At 46.0% G+C, this 19150-nt stretch overlaps 1 protein-coding gene across 1 annotated transcript in view; it reads left to right on the top strand.

Moving 5' to 3' along the window:
• Nucleotides 1–13224: 13224 nt before the first annotated feature.
• LOC134612892 (interleukin-6 receptor subunit beta-like) overlaps nt 13225–19150 on the top strand; it is a 545043-nt gene continuing 539117 nt past the window's right edge. Inside the window, exon 1 of the mRNA XM_063457346.1 lies at nt 13225–13307. Coding sequence (XP_063313416.1) covers nt 13235–13307 — 73 coding nt within the window. The 5' untranslated portion in view covers nt 13225–13234. The remainder of the gene's footprint in view (nt 13308–19150) is intronic.

Genomic DNA, 19150 nt, shown 5'->3' with positions numbered 1-19150 from the left:
GAGCGCATCATGCGTGCCGCCAGGGACACCCCCATTGAAATCGAAGGGGTACCTGTCCAGCTTTTCCAAGACCTAGCCCCTAACACCCTGAAAAGACAGAGAGAACTTCGCCCACTGACTCACCACATCAGCCGCCAAGGCCTCCGGTACGCATGGGGCTACCCCTTCCGACTGAATGTCCGCAAGGAGGGCAGGTTCCATTCCCTGACAAGGAGGTCCCCGCGCTTCTCACCCAGCTCGGCCTACCGCAGCTGCCCACCCCAATGCCCCAACCTGACACACGCAGCCCACACGGCACAAGCTGCCCCCCGACGACACCAGCCTAGCGACTAGAAGCCATAAAAACAGACAAGACCGGAGACGGCGACAACACGCTCCACGAGCCTCTCCAAACCTTGACACACCACCTTCCCCCACAGCTACTGAAACCCCAGCAAGCTGTAGCGGTACTTACCCTCTCCAGGGGCCAGTCGGGGTCCTCTCTTCTCGCCGCGCGCGGTCCTGCTCCTGCACGAGCCGGGCGCGGCTCATCCTACGACGAGATCAGGAAGGCGGGCAGTGACCGCAAGAAGCGGTCACGTGTCCCGCCTGACACTAAGAGCACGCCGCGCGTCTCGGGCACGCTCTTAAAGGGACAGTGGGTGACAAAATTAGAATCAGTCTCCCATTGGCCCCTGTCATGCCACGTTCCCCATACACTCACGTTTTGGGGGCGTGGATATAACAGGGGCCAATCAAAGTGAACATTAGGGTATTTATACTCACCTGTTTCCTTTGCACCTTGCCCTATCATGGTTTCTGTTCAGTTCCCTTTAGTGCTTGTTTCGTTCAGTTGGTTTTTTTTGGTGCTTGACCTTGGCTTTGTTCCTGACTCCGTTCTCTCTTTATCCTTGCTTGTTTATCCGCCGGTTTGTCCTCCTGTGTACCAGTCCCCGGCTTGTTCTACTTTACGCTGTCTCTCCGTCCCCTTGACCTCGGCTTGTTCTGGACTCTGTCTTTTCTTGTACTCGTCTAAGTCCGGCCATTCTAAGGTCCGGTAAGATGAATCCTGTTTTCTTGTCTCTTGACTATCTGGACTATTCCTGCGTGTTGGGGTATATTACCGTGACATTACGATAGGGCCATGGACCCCGCAGGTTTAGGACAACAGATGGCCACTCATGAGGCTAGATTCGCAGAACAGGATCACCGTATGGATCAAATGGCTCAAGCCATCCAGACACTGTTATCCAGAACAGTTCCGGTACCTGTACCTGCGCCTCCTGTAACCCCTGTACCAGACACAGTTAATATGCCTAATGCTTCAGCACATCTAACCCCGCCACCTAGGTATGGCGGGGATTCCTTAATCAAGTGGAATTCCACTTTGAAATGTACCCACGTTCATTTCCCACTGATAGATCTAAGGTGGGTTTTCTTATGCACCAGCTTACTGATAAGGCACTTGAATGGGCAAATCCTATTTGGGAGGCTAATGGACCTATGGTACATGATTTCAATAGCTTCCTCCCAGCGTTTCGTAGAACATTTGACATAACTAAAAGGTCAAAGAATGCCGCCAGGGCGTTAATGAGAATTAAGCAAGGATCTAAATCTGTAGCCGATTATGCTATTCAGTTCCGTACCCTTGCTTCACAGGTAGATTGGACTAACAATGGGCTTACTACTGCGTTTATGGAAGGCCTGTCTGAAACTATGTTGGATGAGGTAGCAGCTAAGGACCTCCCTGTACCCCTAGAGGACCTTATTGACTATCTCATCGATATAGATAACAGGATCCGTGACAGGTTATATACCAATTCCAGAAATAGACGCTTTGTCCCCGTTAATCCACCTAGAGCTGAGACTCCCGAGGGATCTAAAGGGTCAGTGGAGGAACCTATAGAGTTAGTGGTTGCTAAACTTTATGACGCTGAAAAACTTTATAGGAGAAAGGAGGGACTTTGTCTTTATTGTGGTAGGAGGGGCCATATGAGACAAGAATGTCCCATGCGTCCGGAAAACTAAGACCGTATAGAGAACAGGCCTTGGGTGTGACATCAGAGTCCTCACATTTGCCTCTTAATAAATAGTTTCTCCCTGTTTCCCTGCACCTTGATAGTAACTGCATAGCAGGGAATATACTAGCCCTGGTTGATTCCGGAGCGGCCGAAAACTTTATAGATTCCGGTTTTGTTAAGGAGAATAGCATACCCGCTAGAGAGAAGGAGACACCCTTGGCCGTTGAGGCCATAGATGGTAGACCATTATGCTCTCCAGTTATCACACATGAAACTGTACCACTACATATGTCTACAGGGGTGTTACACTTGGAAACCATTCGGTTTCAGATCATTACTTCTCCTTCCTCTCACCTCGTGTTAGGGTATCCTTGGTTGCGTACTCATAATCCCACTATTGACTGGGAGTCAGGACAAATAGTATCTTGGAGTGATGCTTGCCAAGAGTCTTGTATTGTTAAAATCACCCCTTTGAATTCTACTAATATTCCTCCCGTGCCTACGGTTATACCCCCTCAGTACTTGTCTCTTAAATCTGTTTTTGATAAAAGGGAGGCTGAAAAGTTGCCACCTCACAGACCTTACGACTGCGCTATTAATTTACTACCTGGTACTATGCCTCCCAAAGGGAGAATATATCCTTTGTCTCCTCAGGAGAATCTTGTTATGGAGGAATATATTAAGGAATCTTTACAAAAGGGATTTATAAGAAGATCCTCTTCCCCGGCAGGGGCTGGTTTCTTCTTTGTATCCAAGAAAGATGGCAAATTAAGGCCTTGTATTGACTATAGGGGCCTAAATAAAATCACCGTCAAAAATGCGTACCCCATACCTTTGATCACGGAACTATTTGATGGGCTTAAACTTGCCTCGGTTTTTACTAAATTGGACCTTAGGGGTGCTTACAATCTCATACGTATCAAAAAAGATCACGAATGGAAGACCGCATTCAATACCAGGAGTGGTCACTACGAATATACTGTGATGCCCTTTGGCTTATCTCTGCTAAGGGTTTTCGTATGGATCCCAAGAAACTTTCTGCCATCATGGAATGGCCTCTACCTCAGGGTTTGAAAGCCATTCAGCGTTTTCTGGGTTTTTCAAATTATTATAGGCGCTTTATTAAAGGGTTTTCTGCCATTGTAGCACCTATAACCAGAATGACCAAAAAGGATGGTAATACTCATGTCTGGAAACCAGAAGCACTTGAGGCCTTTGAATTCCTGAAGGCTTCATTCGCTTCTGCCCCTATTTTACAGCATCCTGTCCCTTCCCTATCCTTTATTCTTGAAGTTGATGCTTCTGATATTGGGGTAGGTGCTATCTTATCTCAAAGAGATTCACCTGAAAAGCCGTTACACCCTTGTGGCTTCTTTTCCAGACAGATGACTAAAGCAGAAAAGAATTATGATGTAGGCAATCGCGAACTCCTTGCTATCATTTTGGCGCTCAAGGAATGGAGACATCTACTAGAAGGTACTAGGGAACCCATCCTCATTTTAACGGATCACAAAAACCTCTCCTACCTTAGTGAAGCAAAAAGATTGTCTTCTAGGCAGGCCAGGTGGTCTCTGTTTTTGTCTTGTTTCAATTTCATAATCACATACAGACCAGGTGATCGTAATACTAAAGCTGACGCTCTGTCCAGACAATTCGAAACTACTGACAAACTAGAAATTGATGTTACACCTGTCATTCCTCCCGACAGAATAATAGCTACTACTGTTCTATCTATTTCTTCTTCCCTCTTACAAGCTATACAGACTAAACAAAACATGGCTCCTGGAGAGAGGCCTGCTGATAAACTTTTGTTGATATCCCCGAGAGACAGGACATTATGTCATTGTATCATGACACAAGAACTGCTGGACACCCTGGTATTTCTAAAACGTTATCAGCAGTTTCTAGATATTTCTGGTGGGCTTCCTTACGCAAGGACATCACCGATTACGTTAATGCTTGTACTACGTGTGCCAGTATGAAGTCCTCCCACAGAGTTCCTTGTGGGTTGTTGCATCCGTTGCCCATACCCGAGAGGCCTTGGTCCAATCTATCCATGGATTTTAATGTTGAATTACCCCCTTCTAATGGTAAAACTGTCATCCTGATGATAGTGGATCGTTTTTCTAAGATGGCTCATTTTGTGTCTCTTGTCAAATTGCCCTCATCCAAGGAACTTGCCTCTGTCTTCGCCAGGGAGGTGTTTCGGTTGCATGGTATTCCCACTTTGATCGTGTCCGATAGGGGTAGCCAGTTTATCTCCAGATTCTGGAAAGCATGTTGTTCAGAGATGGGTATTTCTCTCTCGTTTTCTTCCGCCTACCACCCCCAGTCTAATGGAGCTGCTGAACGTGCCAACCAATCTCTAGAGCAGTATCTTCGTTGTTTCATGTCCCACCATCAAGAAGCGGTCACGTGTCCCGCCTGACACTAAGAGCGCGCCGCGCGTCTCGGGCGCACTCTTAAAGGGACAGTGGGAGACAAAATTAGAATCAGTCTCCCATTGGCCCCTGTCATGCCACGTTCCCTATACACTCACATTTTGGGGGCGTGGATATAACAGGGGCCAATCAAAGTGAACATTAGGGTATTTATACTCACCTGTTTCCTTTGCACCTTGCCCTATCGTGGTTTCTGTTCAGTTCCCTTTAGTGCTTGTTTCGTTCAGTTGTTTTTTTGGTGCTTGACCTTGGCTTTGTTCTTGACTCCGTTCTCTCTTTATCCTTGCTTGTTTATCCGCCGGTTTGTCCTCCTGTGTACCAGTCCCCGGCTTGTTCTACTTTACGCTGTCTCTCCGTCCCCTTGACCTTGGCTTGTCTTTTCTTGTACTCGTCTAAGTCCGGCCATTCTAAGGTCCGGTAAGACGAATCCTGATTTTTTGTCTCTTGACTATCTGGACTATTCCTGCGTGTTGGGGTATATTACCGTGACACAAGCACTCCAGACCGAGCGACATGGACCGGGGCGCAGGACATAACAGCACCAGCGAAACAATCTGAATCCGAAGTCCACACACCGAAGCTCAGCCCAAACTTTAGGACACCGCAAAGGCAGCACACCACAATTGTTGGAACTTTCGGAACAGGACAAGAACTGACCCCCCGACACACCAACAGCGGATACAGCAGCAACCAAAGGCGACAAGAACGGCCTCCCCACCTACTCCAGCAACCATGGGGATACCCAAGACCCACAGCACACCCCGCTTCGGAACCCCTCTCCAGGCTACTACCCACCATAGGATCCCGATGACAGAGCCGGAAAAGAGACACTACAACCTGGACATTGTAACACACGCAGCAAGTATCCTAGCACTGGGTCAGCACACATACCATCCCCATACACACTCCACGCAGTGACTGCCGCTCACTACTACACAACCCCAGGTTGCACCCCAGGTCCAGACATCGGACCACGGGGGGGGGGGGGGAGGCAGACAGAGGGGGGGAGCAGGGGGGAGGGGGTTGGACAGGGAGGGGAGGGGGGGGGAGACAACGGGATGTCTAACGGGAAAGACGAGATGACCGAGACCAGAGGGGCCTTCCCAATACGGAGCAGACGGACGACACAAATCTCGGGGATGTTCCCACATCCCACAAGGTGGCAAAGAAGGCCCAACCCCGACCAAACCAGATGAGCACCCCAAACCCGGACCCCTGGACGACACCCGAAGTTGGGGCACACAAGGGGAGACATGGACAGATGGGGGAGCCGCACGCACGCCTCGTGAATGAGGCCCACACACTCCCGATCACACTGGGGGGGTCCCCAGGACAGCGGAAACAATAGGAGACAATGCCCAGGGGACCCACGGACCTCCCACCCACTGCTTCAGACCCGCTGCCCTCCCACGGACAGACTGGACGACTAAACACGCACAGGACATAGACACAACGACATAGCTCGGGGAGACTCCATGGGCCGACCGGGGACAGAGATGCCGGGCACCACTTGCTAGGGACCTAGCAATGCCTGCTAAGCAAATTGTCCTTTACTCTCTGCTGATAATTTAATGTTTTAATGTTTTATTATTACCACTGAAAACTGTTCAAGTGTTCAAATGTTATAATGTTGAAAAGTTAACGTCAGTATGCTATATAACGGTCATTGAAAATAACCTCGGCCAGAGGCCATAGCACATACACAGCACTTCACGTGAGAAACACTACGCTATATTAGACCACAACCCTCCCCCCCCCTAGGGGGCGGGAGAAACGCGACATCCCAACCACTTGAAAAAGGCACACGCCCACACTATACTTGGCCCCAACAGGCCAAATGAACCACGTCTACTCGTCACCACGGATACAGCGCAGCAGTCACACTACACATAGGACCACCACACACATCTCTAATGGTGCGGGGCTGCCCCCCGCTGTCCCCGTGCGTCATACCCCGCTGGCGGGGCGGGCGGCGGCGGGGCAGAACTTGCGTCGTTGGCACACGGAAGCAACCCACCACACAGGAACACGCACACCTAGCAATCACACACGCACCAACATACAATACAAGCCCGAACCAGCACCCAACACCTCACTAACCCACAAAAGGATATCCCTGACACACTTACCACGCAAAACTTTGAGCACCCCTACGCTGTATACCGGAATGCACATACAAATACCCCTTGACTATTCCCACCACCCCCCACCCCACACCCACCACCTGGCTCAGTCAACAAATATGTCCACGGGCAGGCCTTAGGCGGAACCTGCCGTTACTTGAGAACACACTCCCCCCACCAGCCTTGGCCCTCCCGAGGATCGACACACGGACCTTGGGTTGGTTGACCGAGACCCCCGCCTAACCACCGACTGGCCAGTTTGATAAGCCCAGTCAGCCAAAAATCGACCCTTGTGGGATGGTTGTGACCCGAGAACCCGCGCAGATGGGGCCCTATCAACCCCCCCTCCTCCCTCACACCCACCTATCCCAAATCATACCGCCCTCTCACCAGGCGCTGCTACGCTCATTATAATAATGACACTAGGTCCTGGCACCTGAATATTATAAATAAGGTCCCCACCCTAATTATAATAGCCTCCACCAAGGGGACAGGTGGTTACATTAGGATACTCATCACTGAGTATTTCATGGATGTAGCTACCCATTGAAAATCTTTGTTTCTTTAAAGTGGTTTGAACAGATCTTGGAATCCGCAAACAACCTATAAAAACATGTGAATAAACAAAAAACCTCTAATCCACCAGTGAGAGTGACATTTAATTAAAAAAAACAAAAACAGGAAAACTACTGCAGAGATCTGATTTACTGAAACTATTTACTTTAAATAAGAACAAGTGGAAGTGACAGGTATAGTAGGCAAGTGTCAGGGTACCTGTTGTCTCTACCTCTGAGGAGGTGAGACACTTGGACGTTCTTCCTCCCAAAAGGGCTGAATCACTCGTTCCTCGCGGTCCTCTCGGTCGTTTACACGCCGGCCGCGAGGGATCCACTTCCTTTTATGACGCGGCGCTCAGTAGCCGACGTCATGACGACAACCCGTCCCGACCTGTCAATCAAGTCCCGAGCACGAATGAGGACTCGTCGGGGGCGTGATTACCTATCTGGAACCAGGGTATAAAATAGGGCTTCCTACATTTGTTCATTGCCCTGTCGTGGTTCTAGCTTGTCTAGTCACTCAGTGCTCTTGTTATATATTCTGTCTCTTTGGTTTTGACCCGGCTTGTTTGTTATACCTCGCTTACCTCTATTACCCTTGACTCGGCTTGTCTCTCGCTTACCTGCTCTCTCGTTCCATCGACCTCGGCTTGTCTCTAGACCATTCTTTACTTACTCCTACGTTAGTCCGGCCATTCTAAGGTCCGGTATACGTACCTATTACCTGTTTGTACTCTGCGTGTTGGATCCCTGTGCCGATCCTGACAACAGCAAGTAAATGAGAAGCAGTTGTAGAGCAGAAGAATAGAATGAAAGGAGGGCTGAGTCTTCTGATAGGCTTAAATGCTCTGCAGTAGTTTGGAATAATCGGGTATAGCAATGAAAGTAAGTATGTTAAGGTATGTATGTAAAGTTGGTGCAACACAAACTCTAGCTCAAGCTAGTTGTATAGGGAGATGTATTAGCAGTAGAATGAAGGAAGTGCTTACGCCATTGTACACTGGTGAGGCATCACTTGTAGTATTGTACACAGTACTGGAGACCGTTCAGAAAAGGGTTACTAAACTGGTTCATGGATTACAGAATAAAACTTACAAGGAAAGGTTACAGGATCTTAACATGTATAGCTTGGAGCAAAGATGAGACATGGGGGATATGATAGAAACATTTAAATACATGAAGGGAATCAACACAGTAAAGGAGGAGACTATATTTAAATGAAGAAAAACTACCACAATAAGAGGACATGCTCTTAAATTAGAGTAGCAAAGATTTAAAAATAATTTCAGGAAGTATTACTTTACTGAGAGGGTAGTGGATGTATGGAATAGCCACAGCTGAAGTGGTAGAGGTTGTAACGGAGCTCCGTGTACCCCGACCGAGTACCCTCCGTTGATGGATGCTCCTAGCGCTCTCAGAGGACTCCAAGCACTGCAGACGACACCACAACCACCGCAGGCTCCACAACCGCCGTAGCTTAACTGGAGCCGCGCCGTCTTCCTTCCACCCTGGAATGAACCTTCAGCATTCAGGACCGTGTGGGGAAGATCTCTCCTCCTGGAGAGCGTATCCGGAACAAGCTCTTAAAAGAGCTAAGTGATTAAGAGCTCAGGGGAATATGCAGCGCATAGCAATCCCCAGTGTGATATAGCAGTTCCCTCCAATAACGAGACAAGGCTACGTATTGAGGGTCAGAAGAGGTCTGAGGACTGGAACACCCAGCCTGCTTTTTATTAGGATAAGGTACACACAGGACACTCCCAGGGGGAGGATGAAATTAACCAATAACAGCATAGTACAGCCCACAGGTTCCCTCCCCTCAGATAAACAGTTAAACCAATTATTACATACAATAAAAAATACAGTTTTTACACACACACTGTAACTTTAAAACCATACATCCAATTTCAATAAAAGTTGCATATTCAGACTCAGCATACATCAAACATAAACCCTTCCAAAAATCAGCCAAATCCCTCCAGTGGATCAAAAGTTAGCTGGAAGTCCCTTTATGACCGACCGCAAGCACAATTTCCTGCCCAAAACAGTTCCATAGATTTGGGCTGTGCGGTTGGTCAATTTCATGCGAAAAAACGACTAAGTCCCATTTCGAACGGGACTTAGTCTCTGGAGCTGCAAGTTCAGTATGGAAGAAGGTAAGGGTCAGCGGTGTTCGGCAAAATGTGTAGCCGATTTTAGTTCCACAGAATCTTTAGCATACACCACTGACCGCATTCGAATGACCAAAATGGCCGCCGCCACGTGTTCGGCTGCCGAATGGCGGCCACCCAGCGCTCGGCAATTAACCGGCAGTAACCTCACAGCCTGGGAGGTAAATTGCCTGCACACTTTAACTTCTGGGTGGTCCGCCTGTGTGGTACTTGGTTCTTTAAGCCCTATTTACTGAACCAAGTGGGAGAGAGCCAGGGGCAAGTTATTTTACAGGTCTGGGGACATAGTCTTAAAGGGGTATTGTTCAGCAAAGTCACAATATGTCCCCAGACGGTTCTTAAAGGGCCATACACACCCAATAAATGTTAATAAGTTTCCAGGGGCACAATCTTCCAGGGGCCATAGTCATGAGGCAGGAGGCTGGCAAACATGCTTCTCCACAATCCAGGGAAGCAGGGCAATTTCTCATTTAAAGGGCCAGTTACAAATAGCGATTTGTAACAGAGGTTAACACAGTAAAGGCGTTTAAACATTTGTAGGATATGTATAAGGCTATAAGATAAGGCTTGGGACTGAGAGTATTTAGAAAATTGGGCAGACTAGATGGGCCGAATGGTTCTTATCTGCTGTCACATTCTATGTTTCTATGTTTCTAAGCTGTAAGAGTTACCTGCAGGGAATGAACTTCTAATCCAAATTTGCAAGAGAATACAGTATCCGGTAATCCATTCAGAGATCAGGAGTCTATAGAAAAGCATGGTCAAGTAACAAATGTTTGGCAACACTATAACAAAATAATTCAACTTGTAGTGAAGGTATGACACAAAATAAGTGAGCATCTTACCTCCATGGATGTAGGGACAGGGAATCTACTGTACATTGATATGACGGACCGCCTGGCACCCTGACTGGATAGCTCTGGCAATCAATGCTTCCTAGCTGTTGCTGAGTACCATAAGCACTGCACCGGACACCATAAGCACTGTAGCCCCTTAGCCGCCGCAGCTTGACTGGGGTCTCGCCGTCCCTTCCCACCCTGGACCCAACTCCTGGATCCAGCTCCAGGCCTCTCCTACAAGAGAATATAGCAGTGTAGCTCTTACAAGAGCTAGTGATTATAGCAATCCAAAGAACAATCCCAGGAGTAGGGATTATAGCAGGTATAGTGGTTCCCTCAATCACGAGACGAGGGTAAGCAGGAACCCGTTTAATGGTAGCCACAACTGGCTTTTTATGCAAGTCCCCATGAAATGGGCACTCCCCCTGGACCCGAGAGTAAACCACAGTAGAAACAAATACACAATTACATTGGCTCTCAGATCCAGGACACTCCCATACATAATAAGACAATCCCTCTCCTGTGCCTGGGAGATAATTGAGTCATGTACTGTACTAACTCAATTATCTCCAGGGAGAAAAACACAAACTTTTATAAAAACCCAAAAATACATTTAAACACACAAAACCCCCCACAATCCCCTGATAGCCCCGATCTGGGTGACCAACATATGCAAAGATCACCCAGAGCAGTTCAGGGGTTCAGGAATTTCCGGGAATTAATTTATTTGACTGACCACACCCATGGTCCCATGCCCAAAACAGTTCCAGAGAATCAGGGCTTGCGGTCGGTCTAGTTCGGTAGTATATATATAAAAAAAACCTACCAAACATAGTCAATGTTCTTACCCTGGAGCTTGTTCCCTTCATCCAGATGAATGATTCCACCGAACAGTGCCCTTCTAAATTTTATAGAACCGAACAGAAGTCCAGTGGTGTTCGGGAGTTTCTTTGTCCGATTTTAGTTCCATGAGATTCATGCCCAAACATCGGTGCCTGCGTTCATGCGAACAAGATGGCCACCACCTTGTGGTTGTCCATAGGAATTGTGGCCACCCAGACGAACAATTAGAACACTGCAGTGAGAAATGTTCCAAGTTGTTCCAAGCTCCCGGGTGGTCTCTGTTCATGCGGTTGTTCGGTAGTCGACCGGGACAATATTAGAATAGGAGGGGAATGCAATCTACCAAGCAGATAGGCGAATGGAAAAGAAAGCTTTTTCATCCAGGGACAGGGAATCTGTCACAGATGTGATCATTAAAAAAATGCCTAAAACTGAACAAATTCAAAAAATCATGAAAATTCTGAAAAAGAAGTAGGCTGTGCAACTTGTGGTTGTTGCAGTCAGTAAGAATGGGGTGAGCATAAAAAGATAGTGTGTTAGAAACAGGGGGAAATGGTGTAAACAAGACTGTAATTGGAGGAAAGGTAGCGAGAGGTTGGAGGATACTGTGTGTGTGTGAGAATATGTGAAACAGAAAAGGTAATAGAATAAAAATAGACTAATGCAGGAAGGGTATGGTAGCTGAAAGAGTCATCAGGCACATATAAGTGTATGCAGCAGATGTACTAAAAAATTGTTTTTGCCAGCCCCTGCCCACCACCTCTATAGCCCATGTTCCCCTTAATATAGCCCCTACCTACCCCTTTTTTAGCCCCTGCCCCTCTACAGCCCATGTGCCCCTTTCTATAGCTCCTGTGCCCATTTTTAGCTGATGTGCCCCGTCTACAGCCCCTGTGTGTGTGCCCCGTCTACAGCCCCTGTGTGTGTGCCCCGTCTACAGCCCCTGTGTGTGTCCCCCTCTACAGCCCCTGTGTGTGTCCCCCTCTACAGCCCCTGTGTGTGTCCCCCTCTACAGCCCCTGTGTGTGTCCCCCTCTACAGCCCCTGTGTGTGTCCCCCTCTACAGCCCCTGTGTGTGTCCTCCTCTACAGCCCCTGTGTGTGTCCTCCTCTACAGACCCTGCGTGTGTCCCCCTCTCCAGACCCTGCATGTGTGTCCCGCTACAGTTCCTGTGTGTCCCTCTCTACAGCCCCTGTGTGTGTCCCCATCTACAGCCCCTGTGTGTGTCCCCATCTACAGCCCCTGTGAGTGTCCCCATATACAGCCCCTGTGTGTGTCCCCATATACAGCCCCTGTGTCCCCCCCTTCCACAGCTCCTGTGTGTGTCCCCCTTCTACAGCCCCTGTGTGTGTCCCCCTTCTACAGCCCCTGTGTGTGTCCCCTTCTACAGCCCCTGTGTGTGTCCCCTTCTACAGCCCCTGTGTGTGTCTCCTTCTACAGCCCATGTGTGTGACTCCTCTACCGCCCCTGTGTGTGTCCCCCTCTACGGCCCCTGCCCCCGAACAGACCTTGTCCCCCTTGTACATACCCTATCTTCCACCACAGCCCCTGACCCCCCTTCTATAGCCCCTGTGACCCCATCTACAGCCCCTTCCCACAAATAACAAGGTGGTCACAACCCCTGTATATTGTTTATTTGGTGGCCGGGGGGGGAGGGGGTCAGTCGACAAAATGCTACTTTGCTTGTGTAGCTAAATGTTTGTTTATATTGATATTTATATGAGTGTGGGTCTATTTATGTATGTATATATGCAAGAGTGTATTTGTATGTATATATATATATATATATATATATATATATGTATGTATGTGTGTGTGTATATATGTGGATATGTATATGTGTGTACACATATATACATATACATGCGGAGTGTGTGTTTGTGCTTTAGGGTGCACACCCTAATGCAATAGTCTGCGCATGCCTATGGCACTAGCTCTCAATAAAATCTATCACACTGCCAAATTTCAAAGAGATGTGTGCAGCTATTGTGCCTATAGACCTGGCAAAACTTTCAGTGTTAAATCTATGGGATTTTCAACTACATGCACATTTTAGTAGGATTGGATCTCCCCTGTCAAAATTATGGCCATCTTAAAATATAGAAGTTTCCATACAAAATTGTCATTTAGCAAATATTTTGTTAAGATCTATTGCTTCTAAGTGCTCAGTCTAAACAAGTTATACATTCTTGTATCTGAATTGAATTGCAATTTTAATTACAACTTTTTCTTCTTAGGTGGCATGCAACACTGAGACCGTAATGCTAGATAACAACGTGACAGGATTTTCCAGTTGTCATGCAGATTTAAAAAATAATGTGAAAACATGTACAGGTACAGCAGTAAAATAAACAAATCCATTGTTGAATTCGAATATATCATATTTATTCCTGGCAGGGTTATTCACTAAAGGCTGAATGGGCCCATATTGAAATAAGCAATAGCATCTGGATTCTGTGGGGATATTTATGGGATAATGATAGTAAACAGTTGAGAATTGCCCACTATTTCAATTCTCAGATCCCAAAGATCGTTATCGTGTAAGTGAAATGAATTCCATATAAATAAAATCACAATTTGTTATAAAAATAGATACAATTTATTGTGACAATTTAAATAATAATATGTAACATGCGTGATACTAATCAATGAATATTTAGTATAACATGGTATGCAATACAATGGCAATACACATTCCGATGGTTGACAATGATTTATGATAGTATTTCACAGAGAAACGAAAGTGAAACTTACACACACAGAGCTTGCAGCTTAAGGCCATAAAACTTTAGCTGACAGTTAGAATAACCCTTTCAATGCTGGTTAGACCTCCTAGGTAATTAAGACCTATTCTCATGTAATTTTAAATAAAATAACATTTAAACCAGCTCATTAGTCATTTCCTGGAACCATCCAATAAGAGTAATCTACCATGTTCTATAAGCAGAATCTTAACAGATATTTTATCTTATTTTAGGGCAAATCAATACACCTGGATAAATATCACGATATGCTAACATGTAATATGTCACAATATATATAATTATTCCTTTCTATCTGCAGAATAGAATATTATAACTATATATTCTTTAGTAACTAAGATTTCTAAATATCGAAATCTGATCGTGATTTATCCAGTCATATATCATGCTATTAGAAAATTTTAATTAATTTAGATTAATTAAATGAAACCAGTATAATTACCAGTTGAGTAGATATTTTCATCAGATTAGTAGGTAGTCTCAGGAACTGAATGGATGTGTGATTGGTGTGTAAGAAATTCTGAGTGCCCTGGAGTTGATATCTGTCATGGATTTCTCTGCATTGCCCCCGACTGCTCACCTCCTTGCTTCTTTGCTTTCTTTTGCATCCTTTGCTTACCTCTCTCTTCCCTTTGTCTTAAATTTTTAAAGGGAATTTTCACTAGGTGATAGACCAATAGAAAACTGGAGGTGTGGTTACCTTCCAGATAGCAATTTAAGTATTTGGTCTATAGAGAGCAGTCTCGTCCCACTAAACATTCCTATCCAGGAAAGAGTTAACTTTTCCTGGTGGCTATTTTGACGTCATTTAGCTTATCTTTATGGTTATCTTTCTGTCAGTTCAAAGAGTTTCTTTGGGCTTTCTTCAGACTCTGTGTCTGGCACATTCTGCTATCATTTCTAATATGACAGTTATAACTAAATATGACCCCTAAACTTACAATGGGACGTTATACAATATCGAAAGTAAAATTAAATGATTTAAAAAATTAAATGATTTAATCTTCTCTGTCACAAATGTCTGGTTTTAGAATTAATTATATTCCATTAGCATTTAGACAGTCTGTCCATCCCCCGTTCTCATTTCTTATCAACAGGTTTGTATATACTATGCATTCCTTTAGCTCTGGCAAAGTGGTTAGTTTTACAGAAGGGATAGAAATCTTGTGTCGTTTGTTAATTTGAAAATAACAAAATGGAGTCTGCTCTGTTCAGAGTGATTCAGGCAATATACACTTTTAATTTCTATCATAGCACAAAAATGTCTGCCGATATAATTACCCTGACAATTCACACTAGGCCATTCGGACTTAAAACAGGGTTTGCAGTTGGAGACTTTTCATTTTAATATGGGTGGTAGGTGGGGGCTCTAAATAATAATAAAATTTGTGCCATTGTCCACAACCCCCTCTGGTGGCTTGGGTTTGGTAATCCTCTATACACCTACCATTGAAATAAATAATTCTACCTAACCCCTTAAGCCTAATAATAGTAAGAAGGGGGCAAATAAACTATTACCTTAAAAATATAAACTTATCATTAGAAATGTTTTCTTCAGACCCAAAAAAGGTAAAATGAAAATCCGTAACGCCAGTGTTACTATTGAAAATAAAAAAACACCTAATTTGCAAAATAAAGCTCCCAAAAAATCAAGAGTGACAAAAAAAATAAGTCCATACTACTAAGTCTACTTATGAGGGCTATGTGCAAAATGAGATTCAAAGCAGGAAAAAAAACTTTACTTTGAATTCTCATTAGACTACTCTGATTTGATGGCTTGTAAGCATTCAAATAAGAGTGCTCTGACAGTCAAGTCTCACTTCTCTTGATTCTAAAATGCGGTATTTAGTGACTTACAGATGAAAGTTAATGCAACAGAAGATAAGAACTGTTACCATTCTTCTAATGCTAGGTGGAATGATTTTCAAAAGAAAACAAAATGATCTTGAGAAAATATTTTAATTATTTTTTCATAACCAACATAATTGGCAGTTCAGAAGCCATAAATTTAACCTTAAAGGGACACTATAGTCACCAGAACAACCAGGGCCAGATTAACATAGGGGCTGATGGAGCTGCAGCTCCAGGCCCATGGAATAGGCCCATTTAAAAAAAAAAAAATGGGCACACACACTACTCTTAGGTTTGCCACCTGACTGGTATTTTACTGGCACAGCCGGTATTTGAGACTGCCTGGCCGTGCCGGTATTGCAGTAATACTGGCAATACAAATGCAGGTATTTTTCTCAGAATAAGTGGAGATTACTCTGCAATACCAGCACCGGCCAGTAGGGGTCACTGTGTGTGGAGAGAGGCAGGGATAGGAAGTTACAGCATATCCCCATAGACATATAATACCCAGACGCCGCATTGACCTCTGGGGGCCATGAAATGCGGGCGCCATTTCGGGCCGGTCACCCGGTGTGGTATTATATGTCTATATATTAGGACTTCTGTCCCTATTTTTTTTTTATTTACTTTGCCTTAGTGACAAATCTCACTTTAGTAAATAGTGATGTGATTGTTTGTTCTCCTATTCTCTTTATGCTATCTCCATGCGGACTTCAAAGTGCAAAAGACAGAGCTCACAATAATAAAGAGTTGTAAATATCTACATTTTATTTTGCACAGTTCCAAAATCCATATTAGTTAAAAATAGGTGAAAAGTAAATACATTACAAATCAGGCAAAGATCCAGTCCCAGTTTAAAACATGTATATTAAGATGATAGATTGTGGGGTTAGTTCACTAAACTTATAATTTTAGCAAACCTAAATCCAAATGCAAGGCATAGTTTCAATCTGGAAATTCAAATAATTTCAATGTATTGAGTAAACTTACAGAGGTCTTAAAGCAGCAAATGTCAGTTAATTTTATTTAATATCCCAGGATTAAACATCCTGCTACTGGATCTATACACCCTCCAGGTGGATTTTAAGACTAACCATGTTTACTTTGAGGACCTTGCTCTGCAGATCATAGACATATATATTCTATATATGTCTATGCTGCAGATCACACTGTGACCGATCCAAGATGGCGGCCCCGTGGCTCATCAGTGCTAATAGGAAGTAGCAGTCAAAGCGGCGTCTAGTATTTTATGCCTATGCATATCCCTGCCTCTCTGTACTACTCACTGATCCGTGGGGACCAGCAACACAGCACAGAGTCCAGACAGCAGCTCTACAGCTCAGATAAGTGAGGGATGGGGGGGGGGGGGGGGGAAAGGCAGCAGGGACACATGGGGACACTGAGACACTAGGGGACACATGTGGACACTGAGACACTAGGGGACACTGAGACACTAGGAGACACATGGGGACACAGACACTAGGACACATGGGGACACAGACACTGGGAGACCTGGGAACACTGAGACACTTGGGGACACTGAGACACATGGGGATGCTGAGACACATGGGGACGCTGTTTCTCCCAGTGTCCCCCATCCAGTGTCGCTAGTGTCTCAGTGTCCCCAAGTCTCCCAGTGTCTGTGTCCCATGTCTCTGTGTGCCTAGTGTCACCATGTCTATGTCCACAACTGTCCCCATGTCTCCCAGTGTCTCCAAGTGTCTGTCTCCCAGCCAGTGTCCCCTAGTCTCCCAGTGTCCCATAGTCTCCCAGTGTCTGTGTTCCCATGTCTATGTGTCCCTAGTGTCTTAGTGTCCCCAAATGTTTCAATGTCCCCATGTCTCCCAGTGTCTGTGTCCCTAGTGTCTGTGTCCCCATTTCTCTCAGTTTCCCTAAAAGTCTGTGTCCCCATGTCTCTCAGTGTCCCCGGGTCTCTCAGTGTCCCCAGGTCTCAGTGTCCCCAGGTCTCTCAGTGTCCTAGTGACATGGGGACACACTGACACACTGAGACACTGGGAGAAATGGGGACACTGAGACACTGGGGGACTAGGGGACTGGGCGACATGGGGACACTGACACTGTGATACATAGGGACACTGAGACACTGGGTGACTTGCGAGACTGAGACACTGGGAGCAATCATCTATACAGCAGAATCAAACTGTGAGTAGTTTGTTGGTGATTTTACAGAATTTTCTCTGATGTCACTCCTTGTGATTATACAAAGGATTAAGGCTGGTATTTTGTTCCAAGAAAGGTGGCAACCTTAACTACTCTTCACATACTCTTGCTTAAAGTAGCACTATAGGGTCAGGAACACAATCATGTATTTCTGACCCTATTATGTTAAAACCACCACCCTGCCCCCTTCTTGCCTCCCTAAGTATAGTAAAATATAACTTGTATTCAAGTCTGCAGCTGCTGGCTCTGCCTCTGAACTGACTGTCTGCTGACATCATCAGAAGTGGAAGTCTGAGAAAATTACAATACTTCCCCATAGGATTGTCTGAGACTGTCAACTAGGCAGATCAGGGGCAGAGCCAGCACAAGTCATAGCCCTGGCCAATCAGCATCTCCACATAAAGATACATTGAATCAATGCATCTCTATGAGGAAAGTTCAGTGTCTGCATGCCGAGGATGGAGACACTGAATGGCAGTGCTGCACACTAGGCAGTACTGCCCCAGGAAGCACCTCTAGCAGCCATCTAAGGAGTGGCCAGTTGAGTTATTTTCTTTGAAAAGACAGTGTTTACTGCAAAAGGCCTGAATGGAATTATTCTACTAACCAGAACAAATACAATACGCTGTAGTTGTTCTGGTGACTATAGTGTCCCTTTAAGTTTGGAAGCTTAAGAGGGATGTATGGGAACAAAACTTGTGTGGACTGGCTGACAATAAAATTAGTTTAGGTAATGCAGACGTTGGTCTCTCTAACACTGTGGCATGTCCCCATTCATCTACACTCACTACATACACCTTTTATCTGTCTCAGACTATATACCAGGAACTTCTGCCTGCTAGTAAGAAGGTAAGGAGCAGGCCCGGACTGGCCATCGGGCACACCGGGCAAATGCCCGGTGGGCCGCAGTGGCCATGGGCCGAGGCCGGCAGGGGAGGTCCCAGGATCTCCCCTGCCGGTCTATGCAGCGCCGGCACTATCTGAGCGCCGGCCCCGCTGTTTTCCAGGACGGGCCGGTGGGGAGATCAAAGATCTCCCTCACCGGCCCATTTAAATAGACGTTGCGGCTGGGGAGGGAGAGGACCCGGCGGAGCTCTATCTTGCCATGGGCAACGACCGGATCTCGCGAGAGTGAACTCTAGCCCCACAGGCTAGAGTTCACTCACCGCTGGACCACCAGGGATGGTGTGCGACTGCGAGTGCCGGTCCCCCCCCCCTCCTTGGTACCACCATGCCGGCCCCCCCCCTCCCAGGCTAAAGGTAAGAAGGGAGGGGGGGGCATAATGCCTGTTAATTCGTTTTTTTTTTTTTTTACCCCCCCAACACACAATCCATTTTAACATTCACCCACAGCACACACAGCACTCTCACACACAGCGCTCT

The sequence above is a fragment of the Pelobates fuscus genome, chromosome 5, assembly GCF_036172605.1.
Source record: "Pelobates fuscus isolate aPelFus1 chromosome 5, aPelFus1.pri, whole genome shotgun sequence".
In the NCBI taxonomy this organism is placed as follows: domain Eukaryota; kingdom Metazoa; phylum Chordata; class Amphibia; order Anura; family Pelobatidae; genus Pelobates; species Pelobates fuscus.
This window is presented reverse-complemented; position numbering and strand designations above follow the sequence as displayed.